Source organism: Falco rusticolus, chromosome 13 (genome assembly GCF_015220075.1).
Source record: "Falco rusticolus isolate bFalRus1 chromosome 13, bFalRus1.pri, whole genome shotgun sequence".
Lineage (NCBI taxonomy): Eukaryota > Metazoa > Chordata > Aves > Falconiformes > Falconidae > Falco > Falco rusticolus.
Genome location: NC_051199.1, coordinates 13613903 through 13638332, shown reverse-complemented (window position 1 = coordinate 13638332; position 24430 = coordinate 13613903). Strand labels below are relative to the sequence as shown.

The 24430-nt window shown below is 37.3% G+C and overlaps 1 protein-coding gene across 3 annotated transcripts in view; it reads left to right on the top strand.

Moving 5' to 3' along the window:
- The window catches only part of SLC9A9 (solute carrier family 9 member A9), a 211426-nt gene that overhangs the window by 83164 nt on the left and 103832 nt on the right, over positions 1-24430 (top strand). For all 3 annotated transcript variants that reach the window (XM_037406813.1, XM_037406812.1, XM_037406814.1), the window contains exons 8-9: positions 274-379; positions 10590-10678. In XM_037406813.1, coding sequence (XP_037262710.1) covers positions 274-379; positions 10590-10678 — 195 coding nt within the window. The remainder of the gene's footprint in view (positions 1-273; positions 380-10589; positions 10679-24430) is intronic.

Genomic DNA, 24430 nt, shown 5'->3' with positions numbered 1-24430 from the left:
TCTGGGAGAAGAATACCAAACACAACCAATTAGGCATTAGTTCAAAACCAGAAGAGTTCTTGAAATAGCAGACTTGTAGAATTTACTCATTTAAACCCTATGCTGGTTTTTCCTCTTTGTTTGAGATTGTTAAAGGCTGTGCATTTTTTCCTGAATTCAGGTTGTATAGATGCGGATGATGAGAGAGTTTTCTTTCATCCTTTATCAGGTTGGAAGCAGTTTTAGCTTAAAAAACAGTTGGGGCTTTATTTTTCCTTAGTAATCTTGTAGCACTTGACAAAATTTACAAAGATCTGCGAGTTTCCTATGTTGGAGACAGGTCTGTTTTTCCTACTGTCCTGGAGTGCCTTCTTATCAGCAGAAGCTGCTGGTCTTACAGGTAAGTGTTCCATTTTATTGAATAAAAGCAGTTTTATCATGTGTCTCTAGTATAGGAAAATGGCATGTTTGTTTTGGGCATGACATCATATATAAAGGTTCTAAAAGCAGGTGCCTATATTGAAGATGGTTTCCTCTTTAGGAGCAAATCTGTAAAGACATTGAATAGTTCTTTGAAAGACTTACTAGATCAGGCTAAAGTCCTCAGTCTTTTTTCCTTACCTTCCCTACATTGACCCATCCCGATAAGTCCCACTATTTTCTGCCCAGCTATAGGACCAAAGATGACGGTAAGTATAAGGAAGCAAGCATACGTTGCCATGTGACTGTCAAGAGACTGCGTGCCCTGCATGTCCTGGGCCCTCCTCCTTTTTCCCAGCTATCAATGACTAAACAGAGGACAGGGTCATCCTCAATGTTGCTAGTGGGTTGCAGCCACCTCTGGATTTTTAAACAAAATTGTTCAGTGCACCTATATAAACACCTTTGGCAACCAGATACCAGCTGGAATAGAAGTTTGGTTTGTGTCTTAACAGCCTTGTGCTGGTTCTGGCTGGGATAGAGTTAATTTTCTTCACAGTAGCTAGTATGGGGCTATGTTTTGGATCCATGCTGAAAACAGGGTTGATGAAGATGTTTTAGCTACTGCCGAGCAGTGGTCACACAGAGCCAAGGGCTTTTCTGCTCCGCACCCCACCCACCCCATGAGCAAGCAGGATGGGGGTGCCCAAGGAGTTGGGAGGGGACACAGCTGGGACAGCTGACCACAGGGATATTCCAGACCACACAGCGTCATGCGTAGCATATGAACTGAGGAAAGATGATGGAAACGGGAGGGAATTTCAGAGTGAAGCATTTGTCTTCCCAAGTAACCGTTATGTGTGATGGAGCCCTGCTTCCCTGGCGATGGCTGAACACCTGCCTGCCCATGGGAAGTGGTGAGTGAATTTCTTGGTTTGCTTTGCTTGGGTGTGAGGCTTTTCCTTTAGCTATTGAACTTTTATCTCAGCCCACAAGTTTTCTCACTTTTACTCTCCCAATTCTCTTCCCCATCACACTGCGACGGGAGCGAGCAAACAGCTGTGTGGGGCTTAATTGCCAGCTGGGGTTAAGCCACAACAAGTTCTTGAAAATGTGTCATGATTACTACATAAAAATGGAAGAAAAGAAGGATGACTGTTAATCACTTGCCTCCTACTGGAGATGCTGGTTTCCTAATCCAGTGACTTCCAAGGCAAGACTGTTTCCTTGCTGAGAACAAGGATGCTGTTTCAACAGATGCACAATTGATAACTTACACATTATACTCAAAGAGATGATTCGCAAGGGAAACATTAATACCTTTCAGAGCCTCAGGTGCTGCACCAAAGGTAATTTCCATTTCTTTGGCATAGAAACAGACCGTATATGTCCAGACAAAATATAATTGGCATATGTCTTTTTTTGCATACTCAAAATGTGATGAGAGACAGCATAGTCACTCCTGGTAGTCACTCTGAAGAGTGTTTCATTTCTCTTTTTTTTGCAATATATAAAATATCAGAATAAAAGACTCAAATATTGAACACCACAGATGGCTTTTACAGTAGTCTTGATAAAGAATTTTAAATAGACAGAGGGAGAGCCAGACAAAGATAATGGAACCAAAATAAACTTCCAATTTAAAGGAGAAAAATAGAAAATTGTTGGGAAATTTAGCTATTTCCTATAATAAATGAACGGATATAGTCAAATAAAAGACAATTGCTCTGCCAACACACAAATTCCAAGGAAAACATATCAAGCCCTTTTAGTCCATCACTAGCATTTTTTTCTTGAGTGCGTTCTGAGTTTTAGGTGGAAATTGTTTAATCACACTGTTGTGAGGAGGAAAAGTTTAATCTTGGAAGTTTTATCAGTTGATTCTTTGTCATTTAGTTTCTGTAAAAGGCTTTTTTCAGAAGCTGTTAGAGTGGAAAAAATTCATGGAGCCTTCCTTGTACCTTCAGAAATTCGAAGCTGGATTTTGTAAACGCATTGACTTTATTAGAGTACTGTGCTAACATTACACTTCAGAGTGGATATTTTTGTTGTCTGGTTTAACCAGTTTTGATGTTGCTTTCATCTTCCCTCAGGCTCTGAAATAGCTCTAAGTCCCCTCCTTTCAAAATATTAATTTGCACTTTCAGTTCAGCAGAATTACTGTATTGGTTAAGAGATTTTCAACTGACTTAGATTCTTTTGAGGTGTAGATTTCAGAGGTGGCTCCAATTTCTCATACCTGTGCTAAGGAAATCTATGTAAAATGCAGTTATTCTGTGCAGTCTCCCACAGAGGTATGTTATGTATAAAGCACCTGTTGCAGAAGGCACGAGGAGCCCAGGGAAAATCCAGTCATCCTTCAGAACACACTCAGATCTTAATCCATACTCTATCATTTCCAGTCTTTTCCAGTTTACTTGATTCACCATTTTTCTGTCTTAATGAATACATCATCTCGTTTTACACTCAAGTATTTCTACCCTCCAAAGTAATCATTAAAATTAAGAGAGCATCATAACCATGCAGTGGCACTGCTGGACCACTCCATTCAGTGAACTAAATTCCTAGTTTAAAGTCTTTGACTTCAGTACACTTGCTTCAAAAATTAATTTGATTCATTGTACATTTATGCCTATGTTCACTTTTATTTTCCTTGGATATTGTGTTTCCTATGTTCATTCCTTCTAAATGAACCTGAAAGGATTAACACTAGACATCAGTATGTCCCTGTAGCTATTAAGTAACGTAATTGCAAAATAATTTTATTTTTATAATGCTTTCCACATTAGTTCTTCAATCACTATGAGCCTTTTGAAGTCTAATATTGAAGTATATCATAATTTACAAATAATGGGCTATACTGTTTTTGTGTAGGTATAGTAGGTGGTAGAGCTCACTTGTTTAGCCTGCAGATTTTTAAAATAAAATGTAAAAGAAGACCAGTACAGGACAACATTTTATTCCTCTACCTCAAGATATCCCATGATACATAACATAATATATGGGCCTGACCCTGGTTGAAATATGGATGTAATCAAAATAAAAATCTGGGATGACTACAGAATTATTGTTATACTGATAACTGTAAATCATAAATTAATGTTATAGTTATTAATCTTATAGCTATATCATCAAGCTGTGACATATGCATGATAAATTGATTCTTATACATAGAATCTAATTTGTGCACTTTTTGATTTGCCTTAAAGTATATCATTCCTGACCGCTGAGCAAAGCTGTAATAACAGAGTACTAAAAGGTCAGTGTTGATATAGTTGCTTTCATTTGCAAACTTCATTACAGAGTATTTACTGGTAGGCTATGAAAAAAAAATGTAAATAATTTAAACAGTCATCAAAATAAATGAGGAAAATACATCTTGCATTTATTAATTGCTTGTTCTCTTGCTTTATAGTTAATGAAATCTACTAATTTTTAAATGATCACTTAGTCATTAGCCTGTGAGATTCCATTATGTACATGGGCATTTAATGTTCACCTCTGTTAGACCTTCTCTATCTACAGCTGTTCAAACGAAGCAGATACTCAAATAAAAAGAGATAAATACACCTGCAAAAATGCACTTAAATATATGTATGTGAATTTATTTGCATGTATGTATTCAACTAATGCAGACTTCATATGGAATTTACCAGTGTAAAAGCATCAAAATTATGGCAAACCACCTCTGTTTTTTACATGCCAAAGACCTGTGCTGTGAAGCTAAGAAAGACAATAGATCTTGAAGGAAAAAATGTTGGAAACCATCTTTGTCCCTTTACTGTTTTTTCAGACCCCAGCCCAAAATTACTGTTTTCTGATCATTATAAAGGAAAAAGCTTGTAATAACAAATTACTGCTGCTTCCTTACCTTCAGCAATTCTTGTCTGAACATTTTGTGATATGTCTGACACCTGCCTGTTTATTCATGGGCTCACAGGATGACCGACAGGACAGCACAGTCTACCTAGTGAGAAAGCTTTTCCTCCAAAAATAAATAACTTATTATGACTGATGTACCCAGGACAAGTCCAAAGACCCAGTCTCTCACTGGAGTAGTTTTGTGCTACCTTTATTTAGGTAGCATATTATTTAGGACATAGCAAGAACAAATGACACCGACTTCCTTTTCCTTTAGTGCTGCTGACAACGTGCATTTAATCTCATGGCTGTTCACTGTTCCTATCTGTTTGCTGTAATCAGTCTTGGATCCATCATCTACCTCATTGCTTTTTAAAAATGTTGTGACCAGTTCTTCTGGTATCACTCTCAGAAGGAATCTACCAAAACATTTCTGCCTGTAGTTCTGAGCAGTGTGAACACAATGTAGGTCGGTACCTGATTGGCTTTAGTTCACTGAGCTGACGCTATTCTATAAAATGAAGTTATTCTGGGCTTTAAATACTAAACTTTGTGGGTTTCTTTCCTTTTTCATAAGTAATGTACCACGCTGTGCCATACAGAGAAGTAGGCAGACTCCTCCCAGTAATGAGGGAGAAGGGATACCTTGGCTTCTAGGTCAAAAGGAGAGAGACCTCAACTCCCTTAAGCTCTAGTTCTGCCACTCCTGGGAGGAAAGGATGCAATTTGGGTCTACTTAGGGAAGCAGGCTCTTCATGGATAAAGCGGCATTTGCACTGCTGTGCAGAGACAGATGACAATTGGGCTAGTTTGCTACAAATTACTAATCCATTACTTGTCTGTAGGATTTAGAGATGGCTCTGGATGATCTAAGTGGTATTCTAAGATGAGGAATGTCAGGTGGGTTCTGTACTTTAAGAGGAAGCTCTAGACATACTTTGGTGACATATAAGCTAGATCCAATACTCCATGCAGTTTCAGTTATCCCATTCACCCTTTCATCAACATCGCATGACCAGACCAAGCACACACTTGAGTCAGTGCTTGGGCTGGCTAGTTTAGGTCCTGTTGTAGGTACAACCTTTTAAGACAGTAAGGGAAAAAGACAAAGGTGACTGTTTTTTAGAGAAAAGTAGATATTCTAGCATGGCATCAGGCTGAGACCAACAATCGGTTGCATAAAATAAGGATAGTAGAGTCTTATTGCTAGTGAACAGATTCAAGGTAAACAGCTTAAGCACTCTTTAGCATGCCTGGAATAAAACCTGTTATGTGTCACCATAGAGTTCAAATCTAAATTAGATTCAGCAATTCATTTGGGTTACAAAAGTACAACACTGAAGCTCAGGTCTCACTTGAAGTAGCCAGGTGCAATATCAATGATCAGTCCTCAAACAAGGACCTAAAATATTCCCTCAGCTCTGCCTTTTGTTGTTTTCTGTCACTTCAACATAAAATCAACCTCAGACAACCCCAGAGACGAAAGCTCCATGAACAAAGCACCAGCTTTGGTTCTGCATTGGTATAGGTCTAGTGAAAAAAGCCTTAAATCTTTGCTTTAGTATCAAGAAAATGGTTAGTCACACTTCATCCCCTCAGTGAAAGCAGACTGAGTAGGGAATTTGTTGTTTCTGGTTTTATAGCCTTATTACTGCAACAATCCAATGCAGAAGACAGTGCCTCATTTCCCCCCACTCACATATTCAGTCCACACTGGGATGTGCCTAGTAGGTGCTGTGGAGATATTCTGACATAAACAGGGCTCCAAAGTAAACATTATCTTAGTTAAATAATTTCTCTATTACCCAGTCCTCATTGTTCTCTTTTCTATACATTTCCCTGCCTTTGATGAAAGACCAGTCCCCATTGCTTGTTTTCCTGTGGGATTTGCAGTATGTAGTGCACGTTTAGAGAGGCATCCCTGAAGCTCTGGAATGCTCAAAGTTGGGATGAAACCTAGTCAGTTTACTTACAGATCTTTTCAAATGAAGCTATACGTTTTATCTACTTCTTTGTTTCCCCAGGAAGTAGAGGTTTGGGGTTTTTTATCAGTAAAAGACCTGACAGCTAGAGATATAATGTCAGTTTCATTCTCTCAGATTTGCAAATTCTGAAGTTTAAATTGGGGCCAGTCACTTCCAGGTTTGCATTAAGAGCACACTGTGCATGTTGCCCTTCTCTGACAAAGCACAGAATTTTTTCAAGTTTTTCTTTTAGCACCAGATATTTAAAAGCAAGGGTACAATTTTGCCTATTTGTGAAATTATGTAACAAAGGATTTTTGTCTTTCAGTGACAATATAGGAATCATTCTTAGATTAACACTTATAAATTAATGCTCACACTATCACGTTAATGTTCACACCATCAGCCAAATACTTTAAAGTCATGTTACTCCTTTATCCTATATTATTTTTTGATATTACTAGCTTTTGTCCTAACAAAAATTTCAACTACAAGCGTTCAGCAAAACTAATGTAAGAATAAGTTATCTAATTTTATTAACAGCTAATAAGTTATTACTGTTTCTCTGTTATATAAGAAGAAAAAAAATCTAATAAAACCTCTTCAAAGAGGTTGAGCTGCAGCTCAAAGTTTACTAGTAACTATAAATATTTTACTTAGGTTTCTCATTTTTTATATTATGTGAAAAACCTCAGTAACTTTGTTAAGAAACACAAGCAGCTGTATTGCACTTAAAAACCAATCACACATTTCAACTCAAAACTTTAACTGTTTACTTCAGGTTAGCATTTTTTTCAGCAACTGCAGTACTAAGCATCTTGTAATTGTTAAATTTTCCACTTACAAATGAAACAATGTAATGGCACAAAACAAGTGAGCTGATGTCTCCAACATCTGGAAATTCAAGCTCTGAGCGCTAAGGATGGGTAAAATGTCCATCTGACTTTATCTGCCTGCCCTGTACCTAATAAATACTTTCTGTTTACAATTCCAGTATTATCACATTTGGTCTTACCTGCTTCTCTGTGAAAGAGAGCCTGCAAAACTTTAACAACCTAATTCATGTACCGTACACAGTTCATACAGTATTTGCTACTCTGCTAACTTCAAAATCCAGCTTTAATAGTCTTACAAAGAAATCCAGATTTCTTTTTCCTTCTAACTAAAAAATTCTGTTTGCCTCTTTAGGTACCTTTCTTTCCTTTGTAGTTGGATTAACATGTAATTGGTCATTACTCTTAAGGAACCATTTTTATGGAAATGTATTACAAACAATTTTCTCCAAGCCTTTTAATGAACCATTCATTGTGAGAGGAATGGCTGGTACATATTAAAACTCCAGTAGTAGCAATTGAAATATTCTACTGCATTCCCCCAGTCTTCCCTGGAAACAGGGTATCTGGCTTCTCCGCTCGCGTAATTGCATGGTTCAGATCATTTATTCCTATTGTAAAATCAGATTTAGGCCATTTTATTCCTCATGTCACTCTCAGTTCTCTCACTACCCATAATTAACAGTTTCTTAGCAGTCAAAAACCATTTTATAATTATAGTTGAATTTAATAGTCAATTTTACAAATGTAAGACTTGGCATGATGATGATTCATGTAGAAGAAAGTGAATCAGAAACTCTTATCTCCATATCTGTTCCTGACCCTGGAGCTAGTGATATTTAGCAACGTTACTGATTTACTACATTTTTTTAACTGAAATTTCGTTGTTTGAACATCCCATTGCAAATGCTCTGAGAATTTTTAAAGGCCCCAGATCAGTTCTGCACAAATAGTTACTGAGAAAAAAAGACTTAGATGCATTTAAGAGATCAGTTACTTCCTGCAATGTATTTAGGCAGTGACAGTCTCACTACTCCCCACATTATTTACTGTGAATAAAGTCTTACTGTAGTTAGAAAGAAATAAATATCAAAACAGACATAAGAAAATAAATATTAAAAAAACAGACATGGCAGTAAAAGCTCAGTGGAATTTCTCTTGGCTACAGAGACCATGCTCTGTAGAAGTAGTATAGGTAAATTTACAACATAAAGAGAACCCAGAAGCAAAGAAAATGTCCACAGTGGTTTGAGAGGAAAAAAGATTTGCTTTCACATTTTCTTTCTGATGGCAGTTATCCCTTGTGCTGAATTCTTCTCAGAATGTTTTACTCCATACTTTTTTCTTCCATCAAAGGCATATTAATGCCAGGCCTCAGTTCTTCCCAGAAACAAGAGGGTCTCGCAAGTAAAGAAAGTTGGATTTTGTTGGGCAGTATGTTCAGTTAGCAGTCCAAGGAGAGTCAGAAACTTGAGACAGACATGGTAAGGTAATAATTGCACTAACTGGTATGTAGCAATGTGCTGCTCCCACACACACGCTCCCTCAAATGAAAGTTTCAGCATTGTCTAAATTTTTACTTCACCTTGTTTCCTTTTCTATCCCATGCTTTAGGGGAGGAGGATAATTCACCTGCCTCCAGGGCCCTCTTGCAGCTAAAATTCAAGCATTTAGAGGTCTGGATAGGCCTGTTAAAGAACCCATCAAGGCACCAGAGCTTGCACCTGACAGTTGTTCAGTGCATTATCAACCAATTTTTCCTGTGACTGAAGTCTGGCCGCCTTCTATTAATCCTTTTGAACTAGCAGACTGTTTTATATTGGGTTTGCTGTGCTAAAGCCTGCAGCACTGTAGATTCTGCCCCCTTCTTGCCTCTTCTTGCTGGCCTTTGTAAAATTCCAGAGGGTCACCACCATCCTGGAGAAGACGGAGGAAGCCTTGTCCAGTTTCTAGTCCAGGACTGAAGGCACAGGCTGAGATTATTTTCACAATTCTACTTTGTGCTCTTTGCTTCCAGTAGAATTGGTTTATATGTTTCAGTTCATGCTAGTTTAACCCAATAAATGCCTAGAAAGCTGCTGCACAGCCACATTGCAAGGATAGATATTGCCTAAACCTAGACAGGTATCTTTTTGCTTGCTTTGTGGCCTCAGTGTATTTCCTTGGATACATCATGGTGTTATTTCAGCACACGTGAGCAGCCTACAAGCTAAAAATTACCTAACAATTTGCAGAGTAGCCCATGAGAAACTAAAATGCTAATTATGGCATGTTGTAGCTCTTAGACAGGAAGACAGTGAGTAGAAGGGCTGAAAGGCACAAGAGCTAAAGCACTGTGGGGAGAATGGTGGAAAACTGCCTGTATGTGACCCCAGAGATCACAGGCATGCAGGGATCACGCTGCAGGCTGGCTGTGGGCAAAACCAGTTGTTCATGTGCTCTGGATCTAGAAACCAAGAAGAACTTGCATGCTCCACATGCTTCAGAAAATGCGTGTGGAGGTTTCCAGGAAAACTGTGATCGGAATGGACACGAACAAGCCCTGAGCTGTTGTGTAAATAATTATCTATGTAGACATGCCCCAAGTTTAAGAAAAGCACAGAGCTTTCTTCCTCCATGGGCATTTACATTTGGTTGCTGGTAGACACTTATTTTTGGTTGCCCATTTTCTCCCTGTGTGTGTTCCTTCTGCTTTATCTGTGTGAGAGCTGACAGGAGATTGCAGTTATAATCTTATCAGCTACTTTAAGTTTAATACTACATTACAGTGTCGTTATTCAATGATTCTGGTGAGTTAGGACCAGAGCCAGGGAGGAAGTATTCAAAAATAAGAAATATCACTATAACACAAAATTTATTATTCCTGACAAGCCTGCTGCTCTGCTTCTCAAGACCTTCCACAAGCTGGGAAGTATAATTACTGCCACATGGCTACAGTCACTGACCCAGTCATTCTGGGCAACACAGCTTGCACCTGCCAGAGCATCACCTTTAAGCAACGTGTTGTTGTCCAGCTTGCACATTGTTACACACAGCTTACGATAAGGCTAATAATCAGGCACAGGCTGATATGACTTTCCCCTTTTGCTGTCATTCAGTACTAAGTGCTCTCAAACTATTTAAATGTAATAAAATTATTTTTACCTTTCCTATTCAGTCTCTGCCAAAATTTTCAAAGTCTGAAGCCCTTCATATTGCAATTACGTTAGCCTTGCCTGATTGACAGTCAGATTTATGGTCAGATGCTACCATGTATTAACTCAAACAAATTTTCTACGGGTTTTGGGCCAAATAAACAACAGTGGAAAAGCTATGAATGCATGATGAACCAGGTAGAAGATTCAAGACCTACATGATTTTTAGCAAAGAAAAAAATTCTAGTTTGTTTGAAATAAAAGTATATGAAACGTATCTTAAAGTTCTTTTCTTATAAAATGATGTTCTCCCTCTAACTAGCTTTTTTATGCAGCCCCTTGAAAAACCTAAGTAAGAAAATAGAAACAGCTAACTCTGGTTTTTCTTTGAATTTCAGGTATTGTTGCAGTCCTTTTCTGTGGAGTCACGCAAGCCCATTATACCTACAACAATCTGTCACCAGAGTCCAAAATGAGAACTAAACAGGTAGGACATGAAAATAACTGACTTTGTGTCTTCAGCTGGTGTAAGGAATAGAGGTAGTGGAATATAGCTCGATGTGATTTCATTAATGCAAAAGAGGCTTGTGTCTTCATTAGGGGAAAGACTAGAGATTTTGTCAGGAAAACAGTAAGTTCTCTGGATAAGCAAAAAATACAGGAATCTGTTCTTCCCAAGGTCCCTGACATGTCAGTCAAGGAGATGAAAGGCAAGGAAATAATAGTCTATGTTAGCATCCATACAAAAATGCTACAAAGTTAAGGAAATCAAAGAGCTCTGGCAAACAGAGAAGTGGTCTGAGAGATTGGATCCATGTGGACTTTTGCAAAGGGGCTGTATAAACTGCAGTCTGGCCCACAGACTTGAGCAATAACATTGTTTAATTTCTGGCTTGTTTAAAATCTGACATAATTAGAAAGGTAGTGATTTTTTTTTTCCATTGTGTTATTTAGAGACAAAAGAAAATTGGTCATCTGTTTTTTGTTTGAACAGGTGAATTGTGCAATTGTAACCATTTTTTAAAACTTGGGGATGTTCTCAGTACTAGATACATGGCATTGCAATGTTCAAAATACTTTTCAGCACAAGAAGTAATTTTAAACGACCTAGCCACTACCTAGATCCTGTGAGAAGTCATTTAAATAGTTTTCTTCCCTTTTCATGTTGACTCTTATGTCCCAAGAACCCCAAGTCATAGAAAATCTGTCTCCTAGAATAAAATGGAAACATATGGTCAGAGGCTATAATTTTCATGATGCAATCTGGTACCTTTTTCAGCAATTCCTCTATTTTAAGGACTGGAAATTTTATGTAGAAAATTTCATAGCTATTGCACATCTCAATTTAATCAAAAAAATCCAATTTTCTATCAAAAACAGTTTGATAGAAAAGATGCTGGCCAGTTTCAGTTCAACTGTCAGACTCTCGCAGATTTTAAATTACAAAAAAGTTTCTGGTCAGTCCTTCCAGAATAAAGTGTTAGCTACTGAACAGGTTAAGTCTTCTCAACTACATTTCTTCCTACCAGCAGAGGCTGATGCTTTCAAAAAGTATTCCAGCCGAGAAGAAAACCTTTCTGATAACTGTATCATAAGGGAATAACATTTATATCTACTATAGAATTGCTTCTACTTTGCAGAAATACTGAATCGCATATGCCATTACTACCATTGCATATAACTGTTAAAAGTTTGAAGACAAGGCTTTTTCAAGGGTCTGCATGATATGCAAGTGATGCATAGCCTCAGAGAGACAAAGAGAAAAAGGCAGGTCACGGTATTTTTAATTATTAACCTTTTAGGCTAGAGAATTAATTAACATATAGTTTAAATGCATACTAGTTTTGTTCATGTTTACTCTTTTATTCCCTCTCATTCAACAGTGCAAAACAAAATAATGAAAATAAACTGAATCTACCCTTGAACACACAGAAAAGGGATTATGTGTTTCTATATGGAGCTGTGAGCATTTACGCACCCCTTCTATTCTGTTTTTCTCTTCCCCCATAGGCTCTTAATCCTCAGCCTCCCTTACAAGAAGGTTCAAAAATTGCTGTTAAATTCCTTTGAATTCTTCTAATTTATTTTCTAATCCAAATATTACCCTTTCATATGCAGGTTTTTTAGTGAAATCTGCACTGCCTCTTTCTTTCTCTCCCTCCAAGAACTCTCTTCAAGCAAATTTACTAAGCCACACACTCGGCATTCTCCTAATATCTATGACTTCAGTGCATTTTAAATGAATGTTGCTACTCAGACAGATGGCTTCTCTCCCAATCTAAGTCATTTTTATTACTCATTACTGGCCAAGTCAAGGGCTTTTCAGTTCATTTATAGAATTATTCCAAAGCAGTCTCTCTCTTTTGTTACAATATGACAGATCTTTCAATAAGGACTGGTGAACTGTAATGCACACTGACAAAACAGTGAGTTAAGGCTGAAGCTAAAGCTAAAAAAACCCATGGAAATTAGATTCAAAACTGTAAGTCAGATTGTGAAATTGTGTTAGCTGGTTTTAAACAAATGCTTTTTCTCTACTGCTTTGCATAATTTTCTTTATATTTTTTACTGGCTGTTAAAATTTCATAGCTTGATGGTAAAATTCAGTATACAGTGATAGAGGCGGTATTTCTAGCCATGATGCCAAGTTCTGCATTTCTCATAATAACTCATCATTTGCTCTAAAAAAAAAAATAGATAAGGAAAAAAACCCCAGTATTATTTTCTTCAGATAGTGATATAACATGAAAACTTATCTACAGCTCTTAAATGAGAATTTAAGAACCTCTGTTAAGAATGCCTGGTAAAAGATGCCATGATATCAGTCTGCCTGTATCCTTTATTACCCAGTCAATCACTGTTTAACATTCCATGAAAGATTAATATTAGACTTTAAGCATCCGAAACTTACAGAATCTGAAACTATAATGTAACACAAATCTTGTCAAAAACAATGGATTATTTTAACACTGTCATAAGAAAAGTAAGAAAACAAAGATTTAGTGAAAAGGCAGGCTTTCGAGAGATTTCATTCAATCCATTTATCCCAGTTCTCACTAGGTATTTTTAAACATTCTCTGAGTTTTTTATTGTTTGTTTTTAACATGAATGATGTTTTATGGCAATATTTTTAAGCCATCATCATTGACCTAACTATGGTCATAGTGATTTTAACATTAAAATTGACACTGCCATTCGTAGCAATAAGGTTAGGTCAAACAGAGTGCCCCTGACTTTCATATATTTCAAGTTTAATTTACTCAATATATCTTCAGTGAAGGAGAAGATGAAACTGCTAGGACCTGATCGAAGGCTATTTGATTCTGCGCAGCTTTCTCTAGAATTATTTACAGCTGCTAGTATAACCTCACGTTATGCTGCAGGCAAACAAGTTACTTCTAAACCTTGGGACGCTGTAGTTCAGATTTTACATTAGCTTCTTCAGATGTACAGTTGGGTTGGGGTGATTTGCTCAGCTACCAGTCAGTGGCTGCGCAGGGTGCTGCTAGATAAACAGATTACTGGTTTGTTGAAAGCAGACAGGCTGTAAATCTCTACAGGTCAGCTCCAGAGAGGGATGTACAGACAGTACTGGGTGTTCTGCAGGAAAAGAAGGCATTCCTCACTATTTTTTTCTCTCTTCCCTCTATCAGTTTCACTCAAATGCCAAGCTAAGACCAGCACAGTTTAATAGCGGTGGAGTATTAAGAGAGGCTTCTCACTTTCTCTAACAGCTATAAATGTTATCCAGCATACTTATGAGTTATATAATTTTCTGGTTATGTTCCTTTAACTCCAGGGAACAGCCACAATGAAGAGACCAGGGAACACTGCAATACCACTCTTTGGTTAAGTGTGCAAGGGTATGGAGAGTTCTTCTTTCAAACAAAATACAGTGCCCACAGGTTACAAATTCCACAAACAGAATTCTAAAACACATCTCCTACGGAAGTAGAGCCAGGGAATTACTAGAAGGCACAAGAAAGCATGTCCAGCCAGCAAGGGGGTATGTCTCATATTGTCCCACCTGTCTCCATTCATTCCACCAGTCTAACCTTGTCTACACAGTCACCTCTGAAATCATTGTGTCTAACAAGCTTGTGAAGGTTGCTTTCTCAAATTAGGTGTAATAGCCTTTCTAACCACATTACAAGTTAAACAGTTACTCACAATTTTTTGCTGATCCGATAGCAAACCCATTAGGGAACACCTGCCTTATAGACAAAAGTCTCTGGCCTGATTGTTCAGGTGCATTGGGCATGCAGTACACACAAGATGCCACATTAAGATTTCAGTGGCCCTTCACCTCCAAGGTTTTACACAAGCTTGAGAATGGGGTAAAAGTAAAACAAGACAACTCAGTGCTGTACAATTTCTGGGTAACTTTACCAAAGCATGAAGTCTTCCTGGGAATGCTTGAGCAAATGAACTTACACTGAAGGCCTGAAAGTTCAGTCTGGTCTTTGCTTACTGGTGGACATAGTAATGATTGTTTCAAATTTTAATCTCCATGCTATAAAGCAGACATGATTATCTTTGCTTATTAAAGGTTGTAACTTTGCAGAAGAGCAGCTAATATCTCCTGGAAACCCTTTGAAAATACATCAAGATTTCAAAACTTGCGTAACTCATTTGTAATATGGCTATATATTTTCCAACAAGGAAACACGCTAGGGATCAATCATCTGATTGCTGGAACATAAATTGAGCTGTATTACAAAGACTGTTTGGTATAAAACAGTTGTGTTTATAAGCATATTAATTTAATGCTAATTAATCATATTATTTGAAACAGGCTGACAAAATAGTTATTCAATATATTTTTTAAATCCTTAAAAACCGTAAATCAAATCATTACAGTTTCTTGACATTGGTATGTCAATGATGAATATTCAATGATGAAGGTATTCAATAATGAATAGCCTCGCTATGTACTTTAGACTTGATGCTGTTCCATCATAAATTTTAGACTCGCTTCTGAAGCAAATCAGAACAGGAGACTGTAACTTACAAAGTATGGCAATGGAGATGTCGAAATCTACTGAAGGGGGGGGGGTGGATGGGGGGGGAAAGAATCAATGAATCAAAGGAGTGGTTCCTGAACAGCATCGGAGAATGTTTAGTAAAAAGACCATTGTAGGACTAAAAGAGGCAGCTGAAGTCAGTTTGTGGCTCACTCAATCCAAATGAAGCACCATCACTGTGATCTAGTCATTCTGGTGCTTTTCTGCTGGCCTAAATATCTTGCAAACAAGTTACAAGCAGACCTACACTCAGAAATGAAACAACAAATCCCCTTTCTCTAGATGATATGACTATCTTACAGGATTCTTCCATCAGCTATCTTCTCATAAGAAAAGACATAATGCAGGGCAAATTCTGGTCCAGTAGTAGAATGATTTCTCCTAAATTTGTTGATAAAGCACACACCAGGAACTGCAGCTACTGTTTGTATCTTTCTGTACGAGAAGGGGAGTGGCTGAGTAGAGATGGCTATGTACTACTACTGCCAAAACCATGTCAATCTGTTTACAAGGGGTCCCACCCCAGATACCTAGCACCCATATTATATTTGGGAGAAGCGGCCCTCTAAAATCATAGGAAGCAACAGCACAGAATGAAATGGGTGTAGTAACCTTAAATCCCCCACAGTCACACAGGACTTGTGTGTGCCCCGTGGCTTTGGTCCTGCTATCTGTATGAGTGTTTGAGAGACCAAATAATTAGAGCTGTGCTTACTTCTAAAGCACACAGCCTATACTAATTTATCTCTGGCTAACGCCTACTATTTGCTGTTATCAGACATTAGATCATTTATAGATAATTAGTTTACACTTCTAGGAAGAAAAGGCCACCCAAATGTCAGGATATAATGTCTCTTACAATTCAGTCTCTTGACTTTTAAAAATTATGAGAGTATTTCTAGCCTGAGGAAAACCCTACTTATGGGAAAATGTCCTTGGTAATTAGCAAGGCAGCAACCACCACAAAACATAATTCTCATCCTTTTGAAATGAGCAGCCTAATTGGCAGATGCGGTTGTGATTTGTTCAGGAACTCTACTTAGGAAAAATGAGGCACTGCAAGAGGTCAGGTGTTTCCACATAAATGATTGGCAGAAAGAAAGACTGAGAGAAAAGAAAGTTATCTTTCAAACAAGATTACCATCAGTACCGGATCCTAATCAGTCTTTACATATGTGCTGTGCAGAAGGAATCTGTTTTCCCAGCACACCACAATCTCAGTGCCTGCAGGAAAATTTCATACTATAATGTTTTTTCATTATCTTCTGAGCTATACAGCACCATCGGCTGTCTGATATAACATATTTGTTGGCTAATACTCTGTCTGAGGGTGAACTGGAAATTCTTTTTAACTAATGCATGGCACTCAGGTCTGGCACTCTTCAGTATACAGGAGGTTCTTATCTAAAGGATCCAATAAAGTCCAAATTCCTAACTGGCAATAAACAGGTTGCATGCATGAAGTACTTTCTTCCATTTAAGTGGAAGCATAAAAGTTAGCTGTGACAGGCACTGTCTCTTTCTGTCTCATGGCTCCTTTTCTGCAACTGAGCAATAAAAGCCTAATTTCCAGCCTCCTTGAACCCCTGCAAGTTTAGACTCAAAAGCGATAAAGACTGGAGTCCAGGCAGTGCTGCTGAGAAGAGTCCAGGTGACCAACTTGCCACAGTCAATAGAGAGGTCTGAAGCAGCAGCTACTTCTACTAACAAGAATAAGAAAATAAAATAGCACTTGGGAAGATGTATTTGTATCAAACTACTGTTAGTATAGTTTTGCCCTTGTTTTAGTCAGTTTTGCTTAAACTGAATACTTAGGAAATGAGTTACATTAGGGAAAAATTTTGCCTTTATTTTCCTCTATTTTACCCAGATATTTTTAATTATTTCTTTTTTTAGACAAGGCCTATAGCAAAACCTTCATTTTGCAGCTATTCAAAATGATTGGGGAGGCCTCAGAGATGTCCCTGTTCCTTTTCTTTCTGACACGAAAATGATACAGACCTAAAAAGGTTGTGTGCACAGAGTTTAAAAAAAAAGAATGGTTTATGTTGCATTACTATATAGCTGTTAGGAGTAGATACCCAAAATTGTAGGTTGAAATTCCTGTTAACTTTAAGACACCTAACTTATGTGGAAAACAACAGAAGTCATAGTCTTAGGCCCTTCTAAAAGTCCAAAAGCTCACATCTCTATATGTGAGCTATCATTATAGCTCTAGCTCAAGTACCCTGAAGAGAAGCAACCGCTCATTCTTGTCCTGTGCTTTCCCTCATAACTTCCAGTTTTCCCTCCTGAGGCACTAACGAGCTCCAGCTGTGTCACAGGCATTGCGGCTAAGCCATGTATTCCTGAGCTGGACCATCGGAGCTTGCTAACTCAATACATCTCTACAGAGCCACTGGGTCTGTTACAAACAGGCTGCCCTCATTTATAAATTGCCTTCTTATCTCTAATTGAATATGCACCACATGCGTAGTGCTTGTAATAATTATTACCTTTAAAATGGATTGTAATTGACAGGAAGCATACAATGAATTCCAGTTCTCTACACAGCTATTTTCTGTGTTTAGCAGAAAAAGCCAAAGATTGGAAACATGCCAGATGTATTGTTTGACCAGATGTACCGTAAGATCTTATGGAACCCTGTAGAACAGTATAATGCTATAAAGAAAGCTAAAGCTGCTTACTGTATGGGTTTAACAAGAAGAATCATAACAACACAAGAAAATCTTGATTTCTGCAAAAGGAATTATACTACCATGTCTTCCAATCTAAATTTCTTAACAAAATCCCTCATTATCTGACTGATGTTCCTGATTACTGAACCATGCTAAAAGAATGTCAATCTGCAGTCTCTTTACGTGCAGCTCCCCTTAAATTTATGTGGAAATGCTGTAATTGTTTCCTCTCTTTTAGCTGTGAGCTACGTGATGGATGATAAACAGCTAGGAAACATTGCTACAAGTAAACTGATAACAGTAGACTTTATAACTATGGTATATCAGTAATTAGCTGCATAATTTATGATACATATCATAAACTAGCTGCTATCTTGTCCATAATATTGAAAATATTGGGTGTCCATATACAGAAATCACATTAGAATAGTCAGTTCTATGGTTCGTTCTTTAGTTTCCTTTTTTCTTCTGTTTTTGCATACTTGCTTTAGTGATTCCTTAACTGAGAATGTGCAGATTTACTCTGGCCTCATTAGTTCCCATCACATATTTCCCTTTGTCATCAGCATTTTGTAAGGAGTACCACATTCGAGTACCTTACACATGCACACACACACACACCGTGAATAAAAATACAATTTTTGACCTATGAGAAAGAAAACTTATGTTGAAAACCAAAGGAAAACAACCTTCTTTCATTTTGCTTAAGCATAAGAACTGGAACATATACATGCTTAAATGTAATTCATACCCTGAAGAAACCCAGAACTGTAGTGAAAGCAGTATTTCTACAGAGAAGCTCGTCTTGTTGAAAAATGATGTAATTTTTTATGCTGGTAGGCTAAGGAGCATAATGCCATATGCAAACTAGTTTGCAAATGGCTTCATTAAAGTTTTTACAATCTGTTTAAACATTAAACATTTTCTTTAAATATTAATAAAGTTCTGTGATTGTTAAGGTTATAGTTTACTCTTTACAGCACAGTAGCAGATGCCTGCAGTTAGCTAACATATACCAATTGGAATTAAAACCTATAGGCCAAAATCTCATTGGCATATGGAGAAATATGTAATGAAATTCCAAACTGAGACACATGCTGTAACTTCTTCGAAAGGTGCCCTGAATCACAAATAAGACTCTCATATGTCTTCATCTGTGCAGTGGAACCAGACTGCATGGGACTATATGAGCTACTGCAGAATCAAAAAGCTGGTTTATATAGCTATGCAGGTCATGTTATGGTGTCTCTCTTGATCTCCTCACAAGAGGTTTGAGGAGCAACCTCTGAAACGTTTCTCCTTACTGTGGGGATTTAGCACTTATACCTAGTTTTTAAATCTGCATCCATGCAAATATCCAACCTTGCACTCCACCTCTGTAAAACACATCTAGTTTTGCAAAGAGAATCTCCTCTAAGTATGTAGGCTGTCAAATCAAGTCCCTTCCTAAATATTGTCACCCTCCTCATCACTGCAACTGTGGAATGCAAAGGGAGAAAAAGCAAACCAAAATCAATCTAATCCTGGGCTGGAACATATTCTTGCATCATCAATTTGTAGTGCTGAACAGAGCAGAGTGCAGTTTAACATCACAAAGTATATATGGTTACCTTTAGTTTAAATTATATCTTACTCAGTTTTGCATTTTGTGAAAGCTGACAGTTACAATATTCCCTTAAACATACTCAGACACAACTCTCATCTGAGAATTTGTGACACAGAAAAAAAAAAGAAAAAAAAAAAGGTAGGATTCTTCATTTAAGCCTTCCTTCATTTTTCATACAGGTAAACTAATTTAATAGAGTTTTATGCGATAAGTGAAAGCCTTTTGACTTTAATGAGATCTGGCCTATGCTATAAATGAAGAGGCTCGTTTCATATATAAATGGCTCATATCATATGTAATAATAATATAAGTAACAACATTCAGATTCTTTCTTAAAATATAGTTATATCCTAATGGTAACAGTTTTCTCTAACTTTGTTTGAAACACTAACACTTCACATTGTGTTAGGTTATTTTAGTACAGGATTTATCAATAAATCCTCCAATTATGGAATGAACCTCTAGAAATCATCATCTGCTTTGTATTTCTAAACATAGTAAATTATACGGCTAAATTGGAATGCAGTAAAATTATTAAGCACATAGGTTTACCCAGCTTTTAATGCTGAGAGTATTATTAATACATTCCTTTGCTATAACCTTGTGTTGCCTTACACTTGTATGAGTATATGTCAGTATGTTCATAATTGCTCTTACTGTGGGGACAATGTGTTTGGTAAAAAAAATCAAGGTAGTTTTTCTTGTATGGCTAGATAGATTACATTAAAATCTTTATAGAGCATCTCGTGTTTTGTCACAGATGTGCATTGACCTCACTGAAAAAGGTCTGTGTGGTTTGGGAGCTAGCAGCTGTACTGATGTTTGGAGGCCTCTGCTTCCCCTCCAAACAGTAACGTTTTTGTCCTGCCCAAAGAATCTTGGGGCAATGGGACACCTTAAGGAATCTGAGCCATTGCATGATTTCTGACATTACCAAATTGCTATTGACAAAGAATCATTCTTGCAATCTGAAATATGTCTTATATATCTCTCCTTTTTAACTTATATGATTCTTGCATGACTGCTGATCCCTCACAATTCTCTATGTCATTTGCAAAATGTCATATCAGCTAAAAAACTGCACAAAAGCCTTGGTCAAAACTTGTTAGGACTATGTAGCTAACACTAAAATTCTCACACAATAAGCTGCAAGAAAAAAAAATACATGTAAATAAGGCACTAAATAGTCTAAAGCACTTGTCAGCACCCCATCTTTTTAGTGACTGCACAGCTGTGTTTCCATTACACGATTAATGGATTTGCTACCTTCAAAAGAAACATTTGTACAAAGTGGTAGCACAGTGCAAGAAATACTAAACAGCTGAATATAGCTCATCTCTTTCTCATGGTGCCGTCTGTGGAAATAATTAAGGGCTAAAAAGCCCTTTGTCAAAATCTTTCAGATTAAATGTCTAAATCATGACTAGGATTTGAAACAGTGCCCTGTCTTTCCACATGTTTTGGTACCCATCTACTTTAATTCACCTAAAATAATGACAAAAACATGCAAGTTTAGGCATCTATTTTAAGCTTTTGACTTCTAATTCTGCTTCAGTCACACCAGTTTAGGGGGGTTTTGACCACCATTTGTCTCCAGTGAATTTGAGGAGTTCTGAGTATTTGAGAATTCTAGACATTCAGCACCCTCAGAAGCACACATTGATGTAGTGACTAATACTTTTCTTGAAAAAACATTAAGCTGTATATGAGGTGCCAAATACTTCCCTAGTCCACTCACCTTCTGCTTTCCTACAGGTTCTTATCAGGAATTAGTTTTAAGGTCAAGAAAGAAGGACTAGTTTATCTTTTCACCACAGATACTTAATTTTACATAAGAATGTGGCCTGAGCTCTCAGATTTAAGCACAATTGAAGGTGTATCTTAGTTTAGGATTTTTGTGGGGTTAGTAAAATATCACCAAGGAGACCACTAGTAATTTAGTGGACCTGAAAACACTGGAAATCTTTACAATACTTTCTCCAACAGCTTCTATTCTGTTGGTTTCAGCCAAAGTCACATTATAGCCAGATGTAAATCTACCCCATTAAAATTATTACGAAACTATCATTTAAATTCAAACAGCCATAGGCTGACCGGATATATATATACTTACTTTGAGGGAAAGATTCCACTTTTCAGTCTTTGCACCCTAACAACATCCAACTGCTGTAGATTTTGCAGTTTTGATATTATTCTTTGTCCTGTTTGTGCTTAATACTACGTATTCCTCTTCATTTGCCTTTACACATACTATTAGTGTACGCAGTCAAATACATATGTTCTGTGCTATGTTAAAAGCACATATAAACAGCACTGATCATTTCCTCTGAGTTCATTCTCTCCAATTATCCTTCATCTGCAATTTTGGGATGTATTTCACAGCTACAAGTGCAGGGTGTTATACAGCCCTTTACCACAGGCAATTATTTACTCACAGTGGAAGTACCAAGGTTGCAGCCACTTGGAAGGTAACTTGTATTTGATGACAGCTTTTTTGTGCTTTATCCACAATATGGTTCTTTGTATTATTTTCAAAAACTACCCCACCAGCAAGTCTCTGACATTTTCTGTATTTAAGAAACGGGACCCTTCACACTTAATGTTCAAGCAAATCCCCCTCACATTCTGTCTCATCTCATCTCCATACAGTCTGCACTTTAGATTACATCTTTAAGTGTAGAAGACAGTTAGATGAGAAGAGTCATGTACTCTAATACTGAATAAAAAAACGTGACAGACAAAAACATATATTCACATTTCTCGGTCTTTTTGTTCAAATGCATCATCAGTTCTTGAATAGTAGCCTGCATCAAGGGGCAGGGAAGCTGTTTAAAGATTATCTTAGAAATGAAACAAAAGAATTCCTCAAATTCACACCCTAAACATATAAAAGCAGATCAGTGGACCTACTAATCCAATATCCTGCTTCAGAAACTGGTACTAGAATCTGCAGAGTAACTGCAAATACCACTACCAAATATAACTGTAGGGTAGCGTTCTGCCAAGGTAATGTAGTTGAAAGCTGGGTCATCCGTAATAGGTCTTGAAGAATAATAAATGGAGCTTAGTATCATGAGGATCTCATGCTATTCAACACCAGTTAGAGCAAGAACAGTTCTCAGAAGGGAAGAATGCTCTACTTAGGTTAGAAAGAGGTAAGGTCTTGTGTCCCTTCCCCTCCAGCCTCTATAAACACTTAAAACAGTATATATGTGGAACCCCCTGAACAAATAACTGTGGCACAGAAAGTAAAGTCATTTAGCAAACAGTCTTTTATCTTACATTAGACACTGAATAAAACAAAATGGCAAGTCATCAGAAAGACGCATGCAAGTACTGCTACTGTTTTCTGAATTAAGGTAAAATGGGGTCTTTCCTGATTTACGGTTCTACAGCATTTTTCCACAGAAGTAGATTCCCAGACTGTAAAGGGTTTCATGGAATTATAGAATCATTTAGGTTGGAAAAGACTTTAAAGATCAACAAGTCCAACTGTTAACACAGGACTGCCAAGGCTACCATTTTTGGACCATATGGAAGCATCAATATGGGTAGAGAGAAGGTGCTATAGAACAGGTGCACAGAGAGCAAGTATTTGTCCTGTAGTATGTTGGATTTGCAGTGAAATGGAAATTTTATAGCATGAGATAATTTTTTGCAGTCTTGATTCTTGATGGAAAGCATGAAGAAAAGACACCACAGACTTCATGAGACTCCTTTCTTTGTCCTTCCTGCTAGGTTAAAGGCCTTCATAGTGGTTACTAGTTCCTAATATGTCAAAGAGTAACTGAATTTCTTTCCAATATGCAAAACTTGGCAAGGAAGGAAACTGTTTCTATGAATTCACTTGAAGAATTAACATTACAGAATATTTCCTCTCAGCAAATTGAAACCAAATAAATTGCATTTGTCCTCCTTAGAAATTAAATTGATCCCTTGAGGTTAGGACTGTGATAGCAAGTCACAGAAAAGAAAAAAAAAAAAAAAACACTTGAAGGGGAGTGAAAAGAGGAAGATGATATTGATTTTGTGGGTTACTTTTGAAAAATCATCAGCAGTTCCTCTAATTTTAACATAAACGAAGAAACACAAAAGATTATTAGTCCATTGCAGTTTTAAAGACAACTAGATTACATTGATGATATTACTATTTTTCTTTGACCAGAAGGAGAACAGTCATGTTTTAAAGCATTTAGTCTCCTTTGTCAGCTGAAATGGGCTTTGGCAAAGCCACAAATTGTTTCTCTCTTTTACTCATTTTTTTAACCATTGTTCCATATACTCTTAACCGTCAGCGCATAATGTCCTTGCTTCCACCTGACTGGTGTTTTACTGCCCCAGAGATGCCTTCCGAGAAGGTATCTTTCAAGTTGTTCAGAATGGGTCATAATACTTACAAAATAGTTATTAAATAATACTTATGGAATGATACAGTACAGCTAAAGTAAACGTAGAGAGCTTTATCTGCAGTAATCCCTGAGCACGTTATCTTGATACAACAGAGCACTGCTGATTCCTCTATCCTTTATGCCTGTAACATTTCAGTGCAGGAATGAAGATAAATTAAGCACTTTAAAAATGGTTGTTTCTAGTTTGTGAACCAAAAAATAACTTAGATGACAAGCTGTAGGAGCAACAGCATCATCCTGCCTGTTTTGGCAATACCTTCTGTTAAGGTGTCATTCTTGAGTTATTTTTTGGTGCAAATTAATGCTTGATGTATAATAGTAAAAGCTGGCTGCTGCAGGAAGGGAAGATAGTAATCTAACTAGGTTCCCCCTCTTACAAACCATGTTTGAAAAAAGAAAAAAAAGCCACCAAAATTTCCAGAAATCCCCTTTCTGAGGCAACTTAGCAAGACTAATGATAGAATAATTAATTTGTCTACAGTTAGATGCAAAGTCTATTGAAGGCAGCATATAAATTCTCCT